This window comes from Linepithema humile, chromosome 5 (genome assembly GCF_040581485.1).
Source record: "Linepithema humile isolate Giens D197 chromosome 5, Lhum_UNIL_v1.0, whole genome shotgun sequence".
Lineage (NCBI taxonomy): Eukaryota > Metazoa > Arthropoda > Insecta > Hymenoptera > Formicidae > Linepithema > Linepithema humile.
The window spans coordinates 16,757,955-16,780,486 of record NC_090132.1 but is presented as its reverse complement, the minus strand read 5'-3'; the positions used below and the strand labels follow the sequence as shown (position 1 = coordinate 16,780,486).

Sequence of the window (22,532 nt, the reverse complement as noted above, 5' to 3'; positions counted from 1 at the left end):
TGTGAAGACAATGACTTTTGTTTTGCAAAATAACCGAACGAACGAAAACTGTGACATATCTTAATAATAAATATGCAATATGTAATATAACATCATATATTCTTGCAACTAATATCAAAAGAATTTTTATCTCTTTTTCTCTCTCTCTCTCTCTCTCTCTCTCTCACTTTCTCTCTCAGTTGATTCTATATACTTATAAATATATTCTATATACTTTAATATAGAACAGATAAACAAGATGTAATTACGAAACAAATAGCCAAAAATTAATGATTTTGGAACACAACGATTATCATAAGTTAATAGATTACTCAAATTTAACGCGGTATATATTTCTCTTTCTCAAAGCTACATATTTTATCTTCCTCTTTGGAAAAAATTTTCAGAAATATAACTAATTATGCAAATAAAGCTCGAATAAAGTCTTATTTATTCACTTTATTGTACATATTTAGTCCTTGCTCGAGCAGTTGCTATCTCGAGCGAGTTTGTTTTCAAACTGTTATCTTATAGAGAGATAAATTTGCGCATTAATCGATTAAGTCAATATATAGACTCAAAACAAATTCAACTTAGCAAATAAAATTATTTTTAACGAAAAGCAATTTAGGTTAACGATATTTTTTCGATTTCTCACACAACTATAGTTAAAATTATTTTTTATTTTTAATGTTACTCTTAGTGCTTTTAATGGAATAATATACGGTAATGATAACGCGTTAGTTCAACAAGCTAGAACAAACTTCAGGTTTCCATTATTCGGCGCCATTAGTCGGTCAATTAAAATGCAATTAAGAAAAGTAAACGGTTTGTGTAATAAAGGTAATTAGATAGAAATTTGAATGTTATTTGTTAAGAGGCATATAGATAGGCTGGTTTAGACAGACTACAATATTTTCAAACTAATAAAAACACTCAAATTACTCAACAATTTCATAATGATTTAAAATGAAGTTAATGTTAACTTTCGAAACATGTTAATATTTTAAAATATTTTAAATACATTTTTTTTCTATTTTACTTATATAGGAATATTAGGACAATATAATAAAATTCTCGAGTTTGCTACAAAGAATTAATGTCAAGTGCACAAAAGTATTTAAATAGATGCATATGATTGCCAAGAATAACCAGGCGTGGGGAAATGTTCAGTGTAAAGTGCAAAGTGCTTTTAATGTTTTCCCAATATTTCTCAGAAGGTTATTATTCGCTGAGAAGCCATTATTGTTTTGGTACCATTGATCTTTTGTTCGAAAGCTACATTAATTATTTAAACAATTGGAGCTTAGAAATTTTATGTAGGATCTATTTGAAAGTATGTAACTTTTATTTGGGGAAAGCGTGTAAAAGTATTTGACCGAATTTTTTTTTATTTTATAATTTAATTGCTAAGAGCAAAGATACATTAAAGATAAAATTTTGTCTCAATTTGCATATATTTTTTTCCGCTTAAATTTGCAAAAGTCTAAATAAGAAAATCAACTACAGTTTAATATAACTTAGTTTTCTTGTCAAATATTTTCATTGACGAACAAAATTATGAAGAAAAAAATGCTTGCTAGGAAGAGTAATTAAATTATTAATTCGAAGAACACGTGGAGCGTTCCAATTGTTTGCAATGTATTCCGCTGTGGCGTAAACATTAAACGTCCCTTGTTTGTGTTGCAGTATAAAAGCACTTAGTTGTTGCATAAACAGATCTGGCGATATGTTGCTCCGGATAAATAATTTTTGCTCCTATTGGTCTCCCTTATTGCCCCGGTTTATAATTTTGAGAACGGAAATGTATAATTTGTTCGGCAAATATCCAGCGATCGCGTACAAACAGCCTGTAAATTAAATCGCATTCTATTGCAATCGCGATGAAAACCTCGTACCCGCGTATGTACCTTTTCTCACTCACGAGAGTTCGTTGCACGCCGAGAATGCAATATGCGAAATGCGGCACAGAACAAAGAAAAAGCGAGAGAGAGAGAGAGGAATTGCGCACGTGCGCAGCAAATCGTTATTGTTGAAGACGATTTCTACAATATAACGTATTCACACACCTATTTAAAAAATTGCAGTCAGCATCAATGAGTCATTGCTACTAATCGCGTAATATGTTACTTGACGTTGAAGATATCACACATGTCTGCCGAACGTGCGAGGAGATAAGCATAAATAAATAATACAATCTAGGTGGTAGAACTAGATTTCGTAACATTAGAACTGAAAAATTCTAACATGCTATCAATTCCAGTGGTTAGTTATTTATTCCCTTCGTATCGAAACTTTAAATTTCTGATCACCCTCGATTTATCGATTCAACCAATTCTGCTAACTTCAAGCACGCATCCTGAACGTCGCTGAATCGCAATTTGCATGCTTCCGGTACGCCTACGAAAATTCCCCGTGATCGTCCGTGGATCCCTCCTGGGTGGATCGATTTATCGGATTATGCAAGTTAGTATGGAACGATCGCGCTACCTGGAAAAGGGGATCTGGTTCTCCGTGCGTTCCTCAATTCCGTGAAATCATCGGAACGAGCAGCGACGTGCGAGGCTGTGCGAAACACGTTGATTGGCCGGGTTGCTATCGCGCGAATCAGCGATCAAGATGGCGGTGACGTCACAGGGAGCGCGCCCGTATGCGAAACGGTGGGGGAAACAGCAGTCGACTGGCTGTCTTTCTATATAGCTACTCGGTCACGTTGGCGGGCTCAGTCGACAAACGTACGTAAGGCGTGCGCAACGCTAAGTGAGCGATTAGAGACGCGTTCATACCGAACTTTGTGACAGTGTCTCATTTTCCGTCGTCGCGTGAGACGATTTCTTGGCAGTAAAATTAGCGAGTGATAGTCTTTCATCTGGACGTTCTCCTCTTTAAACATTTACAAAATTATCTTGGTCGAAAGCAGAAGCATTGATTAGTGAAGTTGCTAAAACACAAGATCACAAATGACGCAACGAGTGCCAAGCTATTACGACAATATCGTCGAGGACCACAGTTACACGATGTTCTCCACATATCCGCCGACTACGAACATCGTAGACCACTGGCAGATCATGCATACTAAGGATGAGAATGCCATGGTAAGAGTGCTATTGATTTTATAATACAGTTTCGGGCAGGGAATTGGATATTAGCGACTAACGTGCATTGCTTATTGTCTTTGTGCGTCGATTACTTTTTTATCTTGTATCAGACATGTGACGACACATAATGTGAATTTATTATATCAGCATTTTTTTTTAAATACAACGCACAGAATTAACAATTTTTATTTGACTATTGTCTTTTACATAATAATTTTGCGCAAAAAACAAGTGTATTTTTATCTAAAATGTTAGTATTGTAATAATATCTAACGTATAAAATGTTTTAAATTTAATGTTTTTTTAATGTTTCACGATGTGTAGAACGTTTTAAAAATTTTAATTATTTTTGTTAGTTTTTTAAAATAATGATTTATGGACTTTTTAACTTCATACATATTTATATGAAAGTATTATATATTTATTTCAAATATTCCAATTTTTAAATCTTATTGAATCTTTAAATGTTTAAAGTATAAAGATGTAAAAGACATATAAATATATATACTCCGTAAATGAAAGACGCGATTGACTTTCAACGTATACAAATCATCGATTGCGACTCCTAACGTGCAGGTGTCACGGTTCAAGGTTGGATCGATAATGCTGAAACTATGGCTGTATTCCAAAACTTTAATCGCGTTACGACAATTACGACATCGGTCAATGCTCGCTTTATTTTCTTAGAAACGGATAGTCTAATTTTTAAATAAAGACGACAAATATTCTAAATTTTAATTTTTAGCATAACATAGTTTTTGAAAATAATTTTTAAGATATAAAATTATTTTTAAATATTTACTCAATAATTTCCGCGCTGATGAAGAAATTAATTAAACAGAATTTTTTTTCGAATATTGTTATTTAAAACATTTGTCCGGTGATAACCGTTTGTCGGATGTTTGAAATACCATTAACCTGCGCAATTTTTTCCTGTACATTTAATAGACATGACTACGAGGCAATCTACTGTGCTTGACACAGACAAAAATAACATACTGATTAGATAAATGTGGTATATTGTTAGCGATGATACCAATGGACGATCGTTAGTAAGTGAAAACGCGCGTCTATGCCAAGGACAAAAAAATCTGTATATTCTTTGTTTGCAATCATCCGGATTGATAATGCACAGCATGCTTGAACAAATTGCGAACAAAAATCAAAGAAATAATTGCCATAATAGTTTTGGATTGCAACGGAAAAAATCTTAATATCGTATTTTATTTCAGAAACAGTGTTTATTAATTTAATTATTTTCCTTCAACTGTTTCAGTAAATTTTTTTAAAGTACTTTAAAAAATATTTTAATCCTGTTTTCCTAAAAGTATACTTAGAATAAATTATAAATGTTTGCGAAATTCTGCGTACAAATTAACATTTATTATCATAAAATTCAGCGTTGTTAAATTCAAATGTGTAGCTAACGTTCTTTGAACTCATTATTTAAACCGGCTCTCTCTTTACTTATTCCGCGAATAATCCGCTACTTAATATGCAAGAGACAATGCATAATCAAAAGAATCGGTTAATAATTACATGCTTTTATATCAGCAAATATGTCACGAAAACAGAAGCACGGAGAGAGAGTCTTACATAATGACGACGTACAATTAAGCTAATAATCGAGGCTAATGTTCGTGATGACGTGTTTGCCTTAAATTTTCCAAGAAGCAACTAAGTTATTGCTGGATGCTCGTCGCTTTCGACGACTCTCACCTGCCGATCCCTCTGACTTCGGCTCCGATTTCTAAGAATCTCGATTCGGCGTACGCACCGTTCGCTTCTTTTATCATTAAAAGCGGCACTTTCTTATTCGTCTCCCGAACAAGTTTGATAAATATTATCGCACTTAATCTTTAAGCCGAAGAATTGTGATACAGTACTTATATGATAAGAGTCTGTATATTTGAACTAATATGTTTTTATTTTTTCTAACAATAAGAAAAAATTATGTTCAGAGAAGCGCACAAGAAATACAGGTTGCATTTAGTTTTCCAAAATAGTCGGGTTCTCTTAGATTATACATATTAAAATGAGCATTTCGAGAAAGTGAAATGGAAAAGATAGATGGCTATTTTACAATAAAATGTCGATATCAGCAAAAGTGAAAATATTTTATTTTGACTATATATTCATAGCAGCATGTCACATAAGAAGAAAATTAATAAAAATTGTGAAAAACATGAAATATTATATATTTGAAAAATTATAGAAAAGCATTTCGCTTTAGAACTTTCTATTATATATGTATACAACCTATTTTATTGAGGTATAACAATAGTCTTCACACAATGGTTTCTAGGTTTTTTAGAATATATCTTATCGTTGCATTGTTATCATAATAGCATTTTCTACAGCTGAAGCAACCCGAAAAGGTCTTTTATGTTGATGTTTATCTATCCTATTATATAAGAGGTTGTCATGTTTCTAAAAGTGTGATTTTCGTTTTTTGAGAAAACCGTGTTTTAATCTTTAACCTTTGAACGCAGAATATTAACACATTTTCTGACGGCTTAAATGGATAAGCGAACAATAATTATTGTAGTTAGTAGCTTCCAAGAAATTTGTTACTTTATATTTATTTTATTATATCAATTTTATATTTTAACGAAAAAAGATTTTTATTATCTTTAAATTTGAATATATTCATTGAATATGTCGTGAAATAAAATTAAATACTATCAGAGATTTATGTTATAGGCTGATCATAATAATCGATATACAAGCTGATGAAAATAGTTAGATCGCATTAGCAGATTGTTAAAAAAAAAATTTTTTTTTTTAATTTCTCAAATGCATTATATGCAAGAAACCGAAAGAAAACAGTTAAATCTGACAGGAAGCGAAGAGTTAACGCTCGTTAACCCGCCAATTAGAAGGTTTAGTTAAAGGCAGAGTTAAGTTTTAGCGAGAGCAATACGTACGGGTCATAAGGCAAGAGGTGTCATCCTGCCCTCGGTATTAAGAAGATACTTGTCGATGTTTCTTTGTTTATAGTTATTTAACTTTTCCGCAAGAAGAGTCGCGTGTGTAATTCCGAATAGCAATTGAAATCCAAGTAGATAAATTTTCTGTTTCCATTTTAAAAATGCTTTTTGTCGTAAACTCCGTTAATATATCGTTGTATTTTTACGAATTATTGCTGAAATAGGTCACCAAACATTGGCAGTGTATCTTGCTGATTTCGGAAATGTATTTATAAAGTTTGAAATTTCTTCTTTCCGAGTTACAAACATTTCTTGTCCGCAAACAAGATTTTTCCTATACATCGAATAAAAAAAAGATTTATTTTGCTTTATATCAATTATACAGAGAAAGTATATTATTCTAATTTATCATTGAGTTTTTTATTTTTAAGATTTTTTATTTTGCAATCTATTCTTTCAGGTTAAAATATCTATTTCTGCCCTCTTTAAAGATTAACACTTTGCTCATACGCGACTTAAGTATTTAATTTTTGTTTAAATATAGGTCATGCACACATCGGCGCGATAACGTTTTGACAGGACCGCGTGCAGAAATTTTTAGCCTTTATTACCTTTTTTTTTTTTTTTATCGTGCTTATCTCAGTTCGCTTCTTACGAGAGGCGGGGCGCGGTTGAGTCATCGCGACGTAGTCCGCCGGCGATTTATGAATGAAAATCCACGCACGTGTCGCGTGCACATTGCCGTCTTGTAGTGACATGCGACGTCGGCTATGATTATTCGCGACGTCTCGTAACATGCCGATTGTGCTTTGCGCCCGTGTGAAACAGACTGCCGGAAAAAAGAATGCATCACAGATGCACTAGCACAGATCTGCGCGCCGCCGAAGGCTCTCCTTCGCATTCCAGGAAGTCATTAGCTGTCGATGAGGAAAACTTGTTCAAGGTTCTCGTCAAAGTAGTTTCTTTCTTCTTTTTTTTTTCTTTGTTTTGGAATATCGAAGAATAGTCTGAAATAAATACCGATCACAGTTTTAGTATTGAAAGCTAATTATGCGCGTCGCGAGAATAATTCTTTTAAACTCATATCCTTTGTATTTAGTTTTATTTTATTTTTTATTTTAAAGCATCCGTGTAGAATTAATAATCTTAGGGATTTATTTTAAATATGAAACGAACAAGATATAAAACAGATAACTTACAATTTTCTCTCTCGGAGGAAAAGATTTTCCGAAGGTTCACATCGATTTATCCGAGATCCTCGTTGCAACATTTTGCGCGCCCGATTTATTTTATGACGCCGGTTGCGAAAGAGGAAATGGCGCGTGCGTCGTACTTCTTCTAAGACAGAATTCTAAGGACTTTTTGTGGCGTATAACGAACTGGCGATCCGGTGTGGTCGACCTCGAAAGGAGGTCGATTCCGCAGAAAGATATGTTGCGTATGAGTGACGTCAATTGGCTTAACACTTTCGCCCGAGAGAATGCTTTACGTGAGTGCTGGACCTCTTTGCGCAATATTGCGAACTTTCCTACATTCCCGAAGAAGTACTTTGAGAGTTTTTTTATATCGCAAAATATACCGTCTAGATGCTGAAATATCTCTGCAAATATTGCTTTGCGTTTAATTTTTATCTTATCGTTTGCTCAGCATATCAAGAAAAACATATAACAAACAGTGCTTTTGAATAATAAAAATCTTTTAGCCTTTGTACGCGATATTTACATACGTATTAAAAAGCGTTGAATTCAATTTTCAGTCGACAAGTTAATATACACAATTTAAAAATTGTCTTCTCCATTAAGCATCAAGTTCTCGTTAAGCATCCTTAGGTTTTTAGTGTACAAATTTTTAAAAATTATATTATATAATTTTAAAACTTTCCCACGTTTCTAATCAGATAATCTCGATTCGCACGTATAAAGTTCAAGAGGGCAGAAGTCGACATGGTTTATTTGTACGATTGTGTTATCGCTCACAGCTTCGCTTGACGAGTTAATTTCTGCTATGCAAGGTCATAACGCGCTGTCGATAATATACAATACGTCACCTATGTTAAGCGCATCGCGTTGGTTAACTGCGCCTTGGTTCACCTGGGACCGACGAAGAGACGGCGCGGCTGATTAGCGTAATAATATTATTACCGGCCGGTTCACACACATATACATCGGATTATAAGTAAGCCGCGCTCATGCGTCACGCGCTGGATTATATCTACTTATAATAACGTCAACCGAAAGCCTGTCGTCTCTCCCGCCGTTCCTAGTACGAACGAGTACCGCTTTGATTACCGGAAGAGCACGTCGCGGACACTTTACAGACATTAAGAACGTAAAATAGAGTTCAAATTCTGGAGGTATTGTGATGCGATCTCGAGCCTTTTCGAGAAAATAAAAAGTTTTCAATGCGCGCGATAACGCTCACGTATATAATTTATTTTCTGCAGACTTAGGAAATTTTAAATGTGAGTTATGATAGATACAACTCATAAAGTTAAACGTCTAATTTAAACAATTTCTTATTTTGCCCAATTTTTTATACTTGAATATTTGAAGAACGTAGTGAGACGTTCATTGATTGGCTAAGCAAATCGACTTTCTGTTGATCAAACGACGGTTCAAGTTAATTATTATTTATGAATATCGAGGTAAACATCTCATGTGTATCTCGAGCGCATGCCAACATTGTCCACAATGCAACGTTCTAAATTTACAATATCATGCTTTCTGGTCGTGAAGCGATTTACTAATGAATATCTAATACGGTCGTTTCCACATAATAAACCGTCGCGTAGGAACGACCGGCCCATTCGTCGTCTAATGGATTTTTCTTTGTACGTACGTAGAATCGTGATACAGAATTCGTGGAGATGAGATCTTTTGAGAGCACGTCGCGTCGTCGGATCGGAGAACGTTTGTAACACATGCGGGGAGAGGAAAAAAAATAGGTGAATCGAGAAGTCGGGAACCGCGGCGTGGTTATAATTCAAAGCGAACTCTCCCGAGCATGATGGCATGATAAACTGGCCCGGCTATTCGGGGCGATGCGCTCGCAAGTTCGAAGAGGTCGTAGAACCCTGCGGGTCCCTTTTTAAAGACTGCGTTATGACGCGTGGGATAAACGTATCCAATTTCGTGGAACTATTGTCCGCGCTCGCGACGGACACGAAGGCCACAAAAAAAACTCCGAAGGCGACACAAAGGGCCGACCTGTCCGGATATCATCAAATGGATTAGTGTAAAGGCCGTCACATTTGCGACGTGGGAGGGGATTACAATACAGTGGAAATTTAATTATTCCATTGTATCGAGGGCGTCTAGAGCCTATAAAATTTATGACACGTTTAAGTCGTGAATATTATAACATCAGAAGTATCACATTGAACTTGAATAAAGGGCGACTATTTTATAAAATAGCAAAGAGGGTTTGCTATCCCTTTTAATTTTTTAATATTATACTGATGAGCATATTATTCTTATTGGTCGGAAAGGAAAGTGAATGAATAACAGAATTGAAATTTCTCCTTTATATTTGAAAAGTTTTAGTAAAATATATTTATGTTAATGCAATCAAATGTGACCAGAGTCTGAAAGTTTAGAGTCAAGTAACCGGATAAAATCCTTTGTTGTGATTACGATATGCTAATGTGGAAATTAGCATAAAAATTGTTCAAACTGCACTTTCTGAGACTAACTGATACGTAATGTGGGCGGTTGGAAGACAAAGGAGATAATGCCGATGCGTGACTTAGCATACAAAACGCACGCCAGTTCGTAAGAAAAAAGATAGATCGATTTCATAGGAGAAATCACACAACTGTTACCTGCTAATGAAAACATAGATAATTCGTAATCAGGAGGGATAACATAAAAATGATGAAGACATGAAATTTCGCATATTCAGAGCCAAATATGACATATTTAGTGTCAAATGTAATGATTTTTGTCATAATATTAAAAGTAAACACCATATGAAATGAGAATTAAGCTGTTTCTTAAGTAATTCATTTTTCATATCAGTTTGTGGGAAAAGAAATAAGTGAGCCACATTTGGAGATTCCTCTCGCATTATCTCGCATTATGCATGCGATTATATAGGTATTTCTTTCCGAAGAACAACTGTCGAAGAGTGCAACCAGTCGGAAATGCCTCAGTGATTACGTCAGTAGTCAGGAATTTACGGACCGTTCTGCTTTCAAAGTGTTTCTCCTTCTACGCTGGAGGTCCTTTTTTTTTCATTCCATTCGTCCTTAGCACTCAGTCGACCTCAGGATATTTTTTCTGAAAGCTTCTCATAACTCTGAAAAATCGATCAAATTCCCGCGAAATACAAACGTATTTCGCGTTCTCTAATAACAAACTTTCCCTGGTGAGAATAGACACTGCGATAATTATTGTGTTTTATTTTGCATTTTAACTATATGCTTCAAAAATTGAAATTAACACAACGAATATATTTATCATCGCCGTAAAAACGTAATTATTATGCAATAATTGATTACATATACCATTGAAAATTAATCTCCAAAATTATATTGATTTCCTCCGATTGTTTATTTTATAATTATTTACTGTTGCAATTCACATCGATATAATATTATGGGTAACTTTCATTCCTAGCATCGTCATAATCGAATGATCGTCATAATCAATATAGAAACGTGATCACATTAATTAAGAATATCATGGAAAATGATTAATTCGACATGATAGTCTTGACGGATATTACGATAATTACAGTATGATTTACTAGTCAATCAGTTCCATTACTCTATATTACACGATGTCGGCATCAGTGAATCTCAGCTAATCGATCATCCTTGGTGAAAAGTGAGCGATCGTGCGGCCTTGGGCCAAAGCATTGGTTTCATCAGACTTCTTTACGTTACGAGGGGTCGATAATACGTGCGTATTATCTGCGATAGCAAAAAACACGATATGTTTATGAAATCATCTACGCTTCAAAAAATATTTCACTTGTATCATGCAGCTACTAAATTTGAGTTTAATGCGAAAGATGATTATATTGAATCAAAACAGTGTTAACGCGAGGAAGACGTTCGCAATTTTTTTAGTCTGAGTTATGATGAAATTTATTGATGCAAGCATTATTATAAAATGCGAAATTTCCAAATTTGCATTATTATAACACTGCAATTTAATTTCATTTAATTTGATTTAATTTGATTTGACTCTCGATTGGACTTGATTGAACTTTAAATATAAAATTAAAACAAATTAGGAAAGATATATTTATTGCAATTTAAACAATTTTTAGTGGATATCTGGCGGGTTTATGACAGCTTTGCCGAAATAACGAAATCTTGGCACAAGATTTCGTTGGTAAAGACAAGGTCGTGACGCGGCGCGCGAAATTTCCAAAATTACCGAGCAAACGACTTACTCTTTAGTGTCGTTAACCTCTGATCGTGACTCCGCAGCATCGCGTACTCGGCTGGCCTTTGTTCTCGGGCTTTAGCGCTAAAAACAGTCGAGCCGAACCACTCCGGGCTTATCTTTGTGTGTTTATTGACTTCTCGCGGAGCAGTTCAAAGCACTTTGTCGTTACATGAGAGCGACGCAAAAGGTCCATATGGAAACTAATCGAAGTAGGAAAACGTTTATCTTGAGATTTTTATTGCTTGAAATTAGAACTTTAATCATTAAGATTTCTAATCTTTAGAACTAGAAAAAGATAAAGAATAAGTTGAACCGAGATTAAAATTAATCTACATTGGTGGAAATGGGCATAAAGAGAATTATCTTGGTTTTCCAGCAAAGGACACAAGTATCACTCTGTCTTTGTTCGATATTCAATGAGCAACAGAGAGAATAATACTTTTGTGTTGCTTGTGTCTCTTGATGGAAAACTACCCTTCTAACGAAGAATTACACTAATATTTTTAGAAAACCCTTAAATTAATTACTTTTTTAATATAGAACATGAATTATTATTACTATATGTATTTCTTTACATAATGGTAATTTTTTGTATAATTTTTCCAAGCTTTTATTTTTCTCTTTTTTTTTATTATTTTTACTAAAAATAATTTGTTTTTTGAGCGATCATAGAATATACTTGTCTAAAAAGCTTTCAAGCTACGTTCTATAACGGAAGGGCGGCGTGTGACCGACAACGAGTTACTGTTCTCAATGATAATCGTTAATCGAGCCTCAGGAAAGGCCAGACTTCAATTAAGCGCCCTAGACACAGTCTCAAGAACTCGTTGCGCCGAAATGATTTAAATGAGATTTGAAAGAGAACTGACAGGATGTAGATTTAATATCTGTTAATGTGTGTCATGTAATATTTTTTTATTTTACAACTTTATTCATAAAAAATATTACTCTAATATTTTTTAATTTATTTTTTACCGCAAATTTTTGGAAAATGCAGGAAATAAGCGGAGCTGTGCCCTTTCCGTGTATTTTGCATTCATTTGTATATTTGTTGCTAAATTCTGCGTACAATTTGTCTTCATAAACATAATAACATACGCGTGACACGAAGATTCCAAGTTTCTTCTGCAAAATACATTCTATATCTTGTGACTTCTCCGAAATAAATTTGCGGAATCTCGGTACCGATACTAGACAGGAAGTAGTGGGTACACGTGACGCAACGCCGCGTGGTCAATGTTGCATTTCTCAGTACGATGATTCGTCGTGTCACGACGAATCGTGATTCATTCGCAACTGGCGCCAATCGGATGGCGGATATATCGCGGACGGTCGCCTCGATTGTAGTTATGCGGTGGGAAGCGCGTTTTTCCGCGGGTATGCAAAGCGGATCAGCAAATAGCTGTCATCGCACCGTTTGGTGGTAGCTTAAGCGTGACAACGAGACTCCAATGAAGTCATCCCTTGTATCTCCCTACTAGTGCGGTGCCGACAGCGCGCGTTTCCCCCCTCGCTCTCTGTCACCCGCTACGCTGCACGGTCGAGGATAATCTGGCAGCTCGAACACGCGGAATCCTCTCGAGAAAGAGTCGAACGGAGCCGAGAATAGTCGAAGTAACGCGACCGCGCGACCATGTGGCGATAGCACGATGACAGAAGCACTGTCAGTGTCACTGCGACTGCCGTTCGGCGCGGTTGTGCAGCAAGTACTTTGTTGTATTCGCTGTTCCTCTTTTTTTTTTCCTCTTATTCTCCCTCTCGCTCACAGAGGCGGCCTATCGAATTCACCGCAAGGTCGGCGGCGGTGGCGACGTTTCCTCGCACGCGTTCGCGTGTGACGTCAAAACGATTGTCAGAAACGCTCACAGAGCGTGCCTCGCTTCATTTCTGTGAAAGGAAACGCGATCAGTTCAGGTTGAGTCGCTGGAATCGACGATAGTTTCACGAACAGGCACGAGGCCGACCGTCGCTTGTTGTTCGAGGTGAGTCGAAAATCATTTCCATTTTAGGCTGTCGCAAAAAAAATGCCTCCACGTCGTGTCCTTGCACGATCCGTCGCTATTGCGTTCTTAGTAGCGCACTGATAATGAATTTATTTGAAGCTCCCAGCTGTTTGGCGGCAGTTTTCGATCATGGCGGCTTTGATCTGTAATCGTTGCAATTTGTTGTAATCACAGAGTTATTTCACACAGATAGCAATTCTCTTTTAATCGCTGTCATCATTTACGCTTTGACCGTAATTTGTACATTATCCCGGCAGGAATTCTCAATGTTGGGAAATCCCAAATGCATTTGCGTTGATCTTTGTCCGATGAAAAAATATAATTATCGTTCATCTACTTTTGTTATCGCTCCGCTATTCCATGTTTCTTCGTCGTTTTTTAGCTCGCGCGGTTTGATTTCGTGCACATAAAACGTGTCGTTCACGTAAGCGCACTTTTTAGAATAATGAAACAACCTATACTTCTCTCTTGACCGTTCTTCACGCATAATGATTCCACAAATTTCTATGTATTCTAGATTATGCTTTATTATGATTACATTAACAACAATATTGTATTTGAAGAAAGAATTAATATGTACAAAAAAATATATATCATTACTTATAGCAATTATTTTTAATTCACATACAATAGTTAAACTCTATAACAATTTCAGAAAACAGAGAAATTATGTTGAAATATGCATGAACGCAATGTTTGTTAGCACAACATGCGATACCTCTGTATTCATTTATTCATTTATTGTCGATTTGTGAAAAAATATACTTATGATGACATCGCCGCGCTGATTGACGTCACATCATGCTGTATAATCACGGCATGTAATGATATATCTTGCATCTGCGTAATAATCATCTCATCTGGCATTAAGTTTCTTATTGCATTTTGTAAATAGCATTGCTAATTCTTGTAACGACTTAATTAACTTCAAAAAAATATGTCAAAGTAATAATTTTCGACTATTTTGAATTGTGAAATTATTCGATATTTATGTATTTTTTGAAACCACATATCAATCCAACGAGAGTAGTCTTCCGGGAAGTCCCATCGTGTTGTGCGTTTGTATTTTTCTGAATATCGCACAAACAGCACTCGCTCAGTTCCTTCTTCCTACTCTGAATGCGATAAAACTAACTAGACATTGCACTTGACTAGTTGCATAATCTGACGTAGATAACTTTTTTTAGTAAATATATTTTATGTAATGAGTATTTCTTTCTTCAGTTTTTAGGAAAGCTTTGTGAAGTAAATTTTTTCCCTTTTTTTTACATATTTTCCGATTTTTATCGCATAGTACATAAAATCAGACATTTTTCTTGAAACATGATATATACTTTTCTTTGTATACGTCGCATTTTATAAAGAACCGTGCTGTTGCAATGCATTAGAGAACACACTTGTGCGCGCTCGTTATCATGTTTACATTCTTTGTTCTCGGCATGCCATTGGCATCGACACGTTTATATCGTTGAAGGAAAATCTTCTTCCAATTGACGGAAAAACGCTTTAAAGTTGCTGCAATATGCGCACGAATGTTATATGATAAAAATGATTTATTCATTGGTATTTTTTACCGATTGCTATAAATGAAAAATTTGTTAAATTCGCAAAGTTATAATGCTTTAGCGCTAAAATATTTTTTTATACGAGATACAAAAATTAAATTAAATATGACATTTATATTCCGCTTATTACTTTTTCCTATGTGTATTGAAAGTTTGAAAATGCATTGCGAAGTCGAGAAGGCATCAAGGTCCGTGAACGGAAGCATGAAAAAACAGCAAAAACAGAGATAAAGATAGAAGTTTCCTTTGTTATCCAAGGTTGCGCTCTCGCAGCAGCGGCTTTCGACCGCACTTTTTCTGTCGGTCGGTGGTCGCGTAGTGCACACTACTCTTAGAGTGTGGTTACGTTATTATTTTCCGCGTAATATTCAGTGGCATGATTAACCGTGTGCATGAAAGGCGGCAGAAGGGGGGAGGAAATGCGCTAGACACACTAGTAAATATTGCGGCTCTCGGTCGATGTCGATTTATTGGAACTGTTACGCAAACACGCGCTGTATTGCATAAAAATGAGTTTAATCTTCAACCGCGAACACGATCCGATAAAAAAAAACGATTCAATAACAAAGACAGGTTTCTGTCTAGACTGGGAACCACCTATATCTGTGTATAACCGCAGAAAGAAGCAATATTTAATAAGTATATATGAATTTTAAACGTAAAAAGATACGAAATTTAAAAACTAACTTTAGAAATAATAATTTAGTATAAAATAAAAAATGATACAAATAAAATTTAATCATAAAACTTAGAGATATTTCGAAAAGCCGTGTTTTGTTAAATTTCTCTGTTAACATGTATACGGCAATTTTTCACGCACCGTAATAGTTACGGCGATGTATGTTTAACGTTGGCGAAGCCCGTGACAGGCTCGACCGATCAAACATAAGATTGTTTATCATAAACTGGCTACCACGTGTTTTCACATCAAGGAGAGATAAGGTTGGTTTTGAATGTCCATCTCATATTCATACAGACTTCTTTCCAATGACATAAAAAGGAACATGTTTTTGATACAAACAAGTATTGATTTCCTGATCAATGCAAATTATATCAAGCAAATATTCAAAATTATACGTCAGTTATAAACATCAGAAATTAGCATAATAGTATCTTGTGTAATGTATCGTTATTAACTTTTGAAATTTATCGCAGAAATTTTCAATTTGTTAATCAAATTTTTAATTTATTTAATAATTATTTTAATTATATGTTAAATTTATTGAGCTGTCTATTTGGCATTTATAGTTACCAGATTTTTAATAGTAAAATGATGAAATATAACAATTTTAAACTTAAACACTCATCGTGGCGCTTCATCAACTTTTTAACAACGCGATACGAGAGCCACATCCTGGAAATGTTCAACGTGATAGATAAAACAACTTTAACCAACATGACGCGACCATTTTTAACTTCCGTTTCTTCGCTAATTTCTCCAGAACATTAAAAACAACGTCTAAATTATAACGTGGAAGAGAATAGCGCACAAGAGGAGATTTCATATCTATAAATGTGTAAATTTTATATCTTGTCTTGATTTTGTCTTTTATTTATATCGTGTTTTTTTTTTAGAACGTGTTTTCTAAAAACATTAATTAAGTCGATCATTAATTTTTGCCGTTTTCGATCTCTCGAGATTGAAACGTTTTGCGCTTGAGATCGTCGATGGCGGGGAAATTTTCTGGCACTAGTCCAAGTCGACGCATCCGCTAGCCGGCGTCGACGACAAACGACTCTACACAGGTGTTAAACTTAGATCTTGGGCTAATTAAGACCTTTTAGACGGTGGCCGCGTAATAGGGAATTTTGCGTGTACCGGGAAAACCATTGATCGAGCATCAGTCAGCAGAAATGCCGCTTCGTTGTCTCATTTTCAAAATTTCTGTAGCTCTGAATTGCCAATGATTGAAATTATTTATTACTATATCGCGAATACTTGGTAATCGATACAACTGCGTATCATTGAAACGTCTATGGAATCATAATAATATAAAATATTTGATTATACAAATATTTTATTTTAACGATACAATTATGATAAATATTTTCCACCCGTGTCTTCTTCATTATTTTTATAATCGTCAATCTAAATTGTGATTGATTCTATTGCTTTTTAAACACGATATTCGTAAAGTGTACAAGGATAATGATTTTTTAAGCGGTCAATGGTCCATGCACGTGAAATCGGCGAAGCTGTAAAATGTTATTTTTCTCCTCCCTCTCCTACTTCTCTCTCTCTCCCCCTCGTCGCGTTCATCGCAAAGCGCACATACTCGAAATTCAAAGGTTATTTTTAGGATAGGTTTCGTCGTCGCGTAAGGCCACGACGAGCGGCATCGGCGTCGCTCGCTCAGTGTTAAAGAGGCGTCGGTGGAGGACGCAGTGGTGACGAACTTTTCGATAAGTGAAACGAAACGAGCGCATAAAGATGGTGTGAATATAAAACAGGGGGTGTGAAGAGAGATCGAGACAGATAAGAGAAGCGAAGCGCACACACCGACGCCCGAACGACGATCTTCCTACGAACGAACGATCGACTGAAATATCATTTATTCATTACTTTCGAGCCCCATTTTTCCAATCCCGCAACTTATCCTTTCCTTTATCCATTTTCTTTTTTGACTTTCCGTTATATTTTTCGCTACCTCACCGTCACATTTTCGACGACGAACAAACGAATATTGAACGAATAACCGATCGCTCAAGTTATGGCAGCCACCGCCATGGATCCAGTCGACATTGCAAACATACTCGCGCAGGAACTGCTCTATCAGCAGGTAATCGCGAAAATCGTTTCACAAGCGCGATGATTTCTGAATATCCAAATATTTCATTTCATCCAACTATAAGTCTTTGTACTTGAAAAATAAATAACAAGAGATGTTTGTATACGAGTACATAAGATGATCAAATATATTAATGTTTTTCAAATAAGTGAACAATATTTTGTATTAATTAATAGTGCAATTTAAACAATTGCCTCTCTGAATAATTAAATGAATTATACGATATTTTATTCTGTGAAGAAATCTCTACACATTATCGTTGTTTGCTATCTAATATCATTCATTCTTTGATCAATACATTCGAAAAATATTTACCATTCGCTTTGACGGCTCGTGTAAACTCCGATGTGGGCGCGTTTGATGGGGGCGATATTCGATCTCATTGTGATCGTGAACGCGACGCGAATAAAGTGGCTCTTTGTCGAAAAGGGTTCCGAAGAGGCGAGAAGGATCTTCGGGACGATCGTTTCTGATCTGAAAATAAACGCGTCGGCTGGCGCGCGTTAGATACGCAACGAGAGAACGGTTTCATTCACGGCGCTTCGATTAATTTCGACGAATCACCGATCGCGGTGAAGCTCTAGATAGGTCAATCCGTCATCATGTGTCGTTCGATCGCGCGTAATGCGGAGCGGCGAATTCTCGTAATTACTATGAACTTGAGGGAGAGAAAGCCGCCTGGTGTCGAAGCGAGGTCAAGTCCGGTTTATGCGGGATGATGATTGCGATGCGAACGAGCGGGGGATTGTGCAATATTGTGCAATATCGTTGGAAATTCCACCCGCCTCGGTGAAACTATCGCAAGCGTACCGAGAATTGTTTTACGCGATCAGTTGATGGGGAGTTTGATAGGGATATTCTTAAAATCCGTAATCGGTTCGATTTTAAAGCGAATTTGATCATTCAATACATTTAGATTCTATGAATTGTCGGGTACTCGGAATTCTTTTATATCGTCGTTTTCATTATCATATATTTCGATAAAATTGATATAGCATGATGTATATTTTATATACAAATATATAAAATAAAAATCATATCTATATCAATTTTTTTATAGCCCTTGAACAATTTATTTCGAAATTAATTCGTATATTATGTTGGATATACAAACTGTTGTATGTGTTGTATTTTAATTTTTCGTTGAATCGTCAATTTATTTAAAATTTTTGTAACATACACTTTCTTGAAATTATTTAACTGAAGATAATTTGCTAAGAATTCGACAAAAATGTAAAATGCTTCAATTATTATTAGACTAGCACACGCGACAGTCATTAATCTGCACGACGACGAAACATTTCTAACAAATATCGCCAATTAATTCGACGTTGGCACGGTTACAAATTATAACAGTAATAGACGTTCTAACAAAGTTACGTCGTATATTTTCAAAAATTATATATATATTCAAAATATAAAATTGAAATGTAAAATATAAAATGCAGAACATAAAATAATGATGGCGGGATGAAGACATTAGAAATTTATTAGTCGCTTGCTTTTAATATATATGTAATTATATACGCAATAATCGGAATTCATATGAAATATGACACAGGTCTATAAATACATTAAAATGATCCTCGATCATCATTTAATCGTATGATATCTCGGTCTCGATAGCGTGGCAAGTGGATACAACGTGCTCTTCAGGTTCGATCGCGCAATTAGTTTATCGTCTTCGCACTGGAAGCGCCGCTCTAGGCGAGGATCTATTTTCCGCGGTATAAAATTACGCTGGCGGCGATGCGGTGGGCACGCTCGTTCGCTTTTGCGCGCTTCCCGCCGCGTTTCGGAGCAAATCGAGCGAGAATGACTGCAACTGTTATCTGGATATGCGTTTCGCAACGATTTTCTGGTGGCTGATATCGCCCTTTGTCCGCAGACTCGTAACGCGCGCTTTCAGGGCAGATTAGAGAGAACAGCGAACACATATTTATTTATAGAATCGCGGACCGCGTGCGCACCCATCGTGTACGTGTTCGGCATACGTGTGCGTGCATGCCGTCGTCGTCATTGCATTTGTGTGTGTCGACATGCATACATGTATGTTACGACGATGAAGAGAGCGAGCAAGCAACCGCATCGCACAACGGAAGACGCGTGTGCATGCCAACACAGCCGTCGGCTTTGTAAAAAAAAGCGCGACGTCGCGCGCGCGTTCTCGCTCCAACTGAGAAGAGGAAATTCTACTGAAAGGCGGACAGATAGCGATTCGTGAAATTGCGCGCAATTTACACAAATGTATGTTTGAGTTTTTATATTTTTTTTTTTTACGCGGCAATGATAACAGCGACGGCCGAGGATCAACGTTATTATTGCACGTCGATCTATGGATATCGCAGAACTGCATTCCTCTTTGATTAATTTGGAAATGATATCTTCTCGGAAAGAATTTGATTGAACATGATGTTTCGTGATATTTTAATATTGTTTTCGCATTTTTTATTAATGACGAAACTTTGCCAGTGTTATCGCTCATGCAAAATTTATTTGTATTCTCAATTCTAGAAGATCAGTTTCACAAATTTTAGTCTTTTGCGATTTGAAAGCTTGCCAATGATACATTTTTTAGTTTCTAATATCTTAAATTTTCTAAAAGAAGATTATAAAATTTTATTTTGAACTGTAAATATATCGTGCGATTTGCATAATGCAGAAGAAAACTGCGAAGTGCATGAAAATGATTCATATGTCTGTCTTATATGTGTATAATAAGGGAGAAACTTGTAGACACTTGACGCACATGCACGAACATGTAATAACTCGTTCGGACGAACGAAGTGATACCGCAACGAACAATACGGAGCAAGGTGAACGTCCAGAATGGCCGGAAGTTGTTGGTATGACGACAATCGGAAAGTCATCTCTCTGTACTAACAAAAGTATCGCTTTATCAACCTTTTTCTTTTCAAAATTATCTTTAAAAAAATTTTTTTTGTTTACTTTTTAACAAAGAAAATAGATAAAAATTTTTCGGTGTTTTGTATTTTATCGGTTAGGCGTGCATTAAGAATTTTTTAATCATCTTATTGACATATATACATCAATCATGCTGCGTATTTGCTCCATTTTTGTTTTTAAGAATGACGAAAATTAAACTGTCCAATAAACCGGTTTATCTGTGAAGTTTCTCGAAATTTATCATCTGATAATAACTTCGTTAATGCAGCATAACGGAATCCGTTCTTGCGATCGTGAATTCTCCTCTGTGCCAAATCGTAAGGTGCCCGCGTCGAAGGACGCTGCAATAAATTAAGATCGCGACGCGCGATTTTTTCGAGACAGCTGATCAAAATCCGTGGTAAAAAAGTTGGCTGACGGGTCAAAAAAACAATGATCGACGACTTGCGTCGGAGATATATCTGTATTGCTTTGATAACCAAATTTTTAAAGATACAGTATATAAGGTAATAGTAATAAATTATCAATAATTATGAGGTAATATGATTGTGTATTTTGTTTCGGGAAAAAGCAAAATTTAAAAAGTGAAACTTTAGAATTTATAATTGTTTAACTAAGCTGTACATATATAAAATTCCATTAATGGACAAAACAGCGTATACTGTCATCGCAAGATTTATAATATTGATTTTTCAAGATTTTTTTATGGTTTTACAAGCACTTTTGATTAGTAACATTCGTAGGCGATATCATCGTAGAGCGCTAATAATAACCGAACAATTAAGGATTATTGCTAATACTGAGTTGGAAAGATAAACGATGCGATCGCCCCGAGCAATTTTCGTGATATCCGGAATTGTCTTTCGCACTTTCTCACGCGGGACCGAAATTCTTCCAGTGACCGTGACGCCGCTAAACTCGCACGGACATGATTTGGTAACGCCTAAGTTTAACGCTCCGGACATTCCTGAGGTTCTTGCGCGATGGTTCGCGATGGGTGAGAGCAGTGTAGCCGGTCGGTGGGTGGCCGAACGACGACGGCTGAAATCGGCGATTCGGGGGCTACGCTAAGTAATTTTAGCGATGACACTTAAAGCGGTCTGCCTACGGTATTTTCCTTCATCACGGAGCGTGATCTCGCCAAAGGAGGATGCATCAATCGCTCCTGCATACATATTAACGAGGAACGATATTTTATCGTTTTCATATTGCTCCGCGTTTTAAATATCTGACGATATACGCTTGTGATTCATATTGACGTTCCAATTTCGCGCAAGAAATTATTTTCTTGCATTAATTCGATTGATTAAAATCTATTGTTAAAAAAATTATAAGTCTTTTTTCAATCGCTGTCTGAAAATAAAAACTGCATCATGATTTAGATGCCACGCATCGCAGTTATATTGTTCCGATGTATACTATATTGCATTAAACGTCGCGGTAATTTGACATTTCTCATTGCGAAGCGAAGAGAGGATGGCGGCCTTCGTTAAAACGGTCGGGATGGCGATTTGTAATTTTAGAAATGATAGCGAGTCTCGCGGCGGCGCGTCTTCTCGCTAGAGAGCGAAGGACGTGTTTCTCTTCTCCTTCCTGCGTCCTTTTGTGCTTTCTGGGAAACGCGCGCCGCGTATAGATTACGTCCCCGACTGGCGATTGGACGGTGCGATAATGGCACGCGAGGTTGTCGCTACGTGAGCTGCGATTTGAGATGCTCGTTAATATCGTTGTAGTTAGCGAAACGACGGGTTTGCGGAGGCTGTCTCTCTTTTTCGGTGAAATCACGTTTGAATGACGGCGAATTTTTTTTTGTTTGTCTCGCCGCAGCATGGAAAGTATGCTTTTAATTCGAAGCGAATTACGAC

The 22,532-nt window shown here is 36.1% G+C and overlaps 1 protein-coding gene across 3 annotated transcripts in view; it reads left to right on the top strand.

Annotated features, from left to right (window-relative positions):
- The window catches only part of kay (transcription factor kayak), a 30,354-nt gene that overhangs the window by 4,996 nt on the left and 2,826 nt on the right, over positions 1-22,532 (top strand). Inside the window, exon 1 of one of the 3 annotated variants that reach the window (XM_012362333.2) lies at positions 2,719-3,074. The exons of 1 other annotated variant lie outside the window; for it this stretch is intronic. In XM_012362333.2, the coding sequence (XP_012217756.1) occupies positions 2,940-3,074 (135 nt within the window). In that variant the 5' untranslated portion in view covers positions 2,719-2,939. Of the gene's footprint in view, positions 1-2,718; positions 3,075-17,318; positions 17,752-22,532 lie in introns of those variants that run through there. One more of the 3 variants, XM_012362335.1, reaches the window with a different exon arrangement.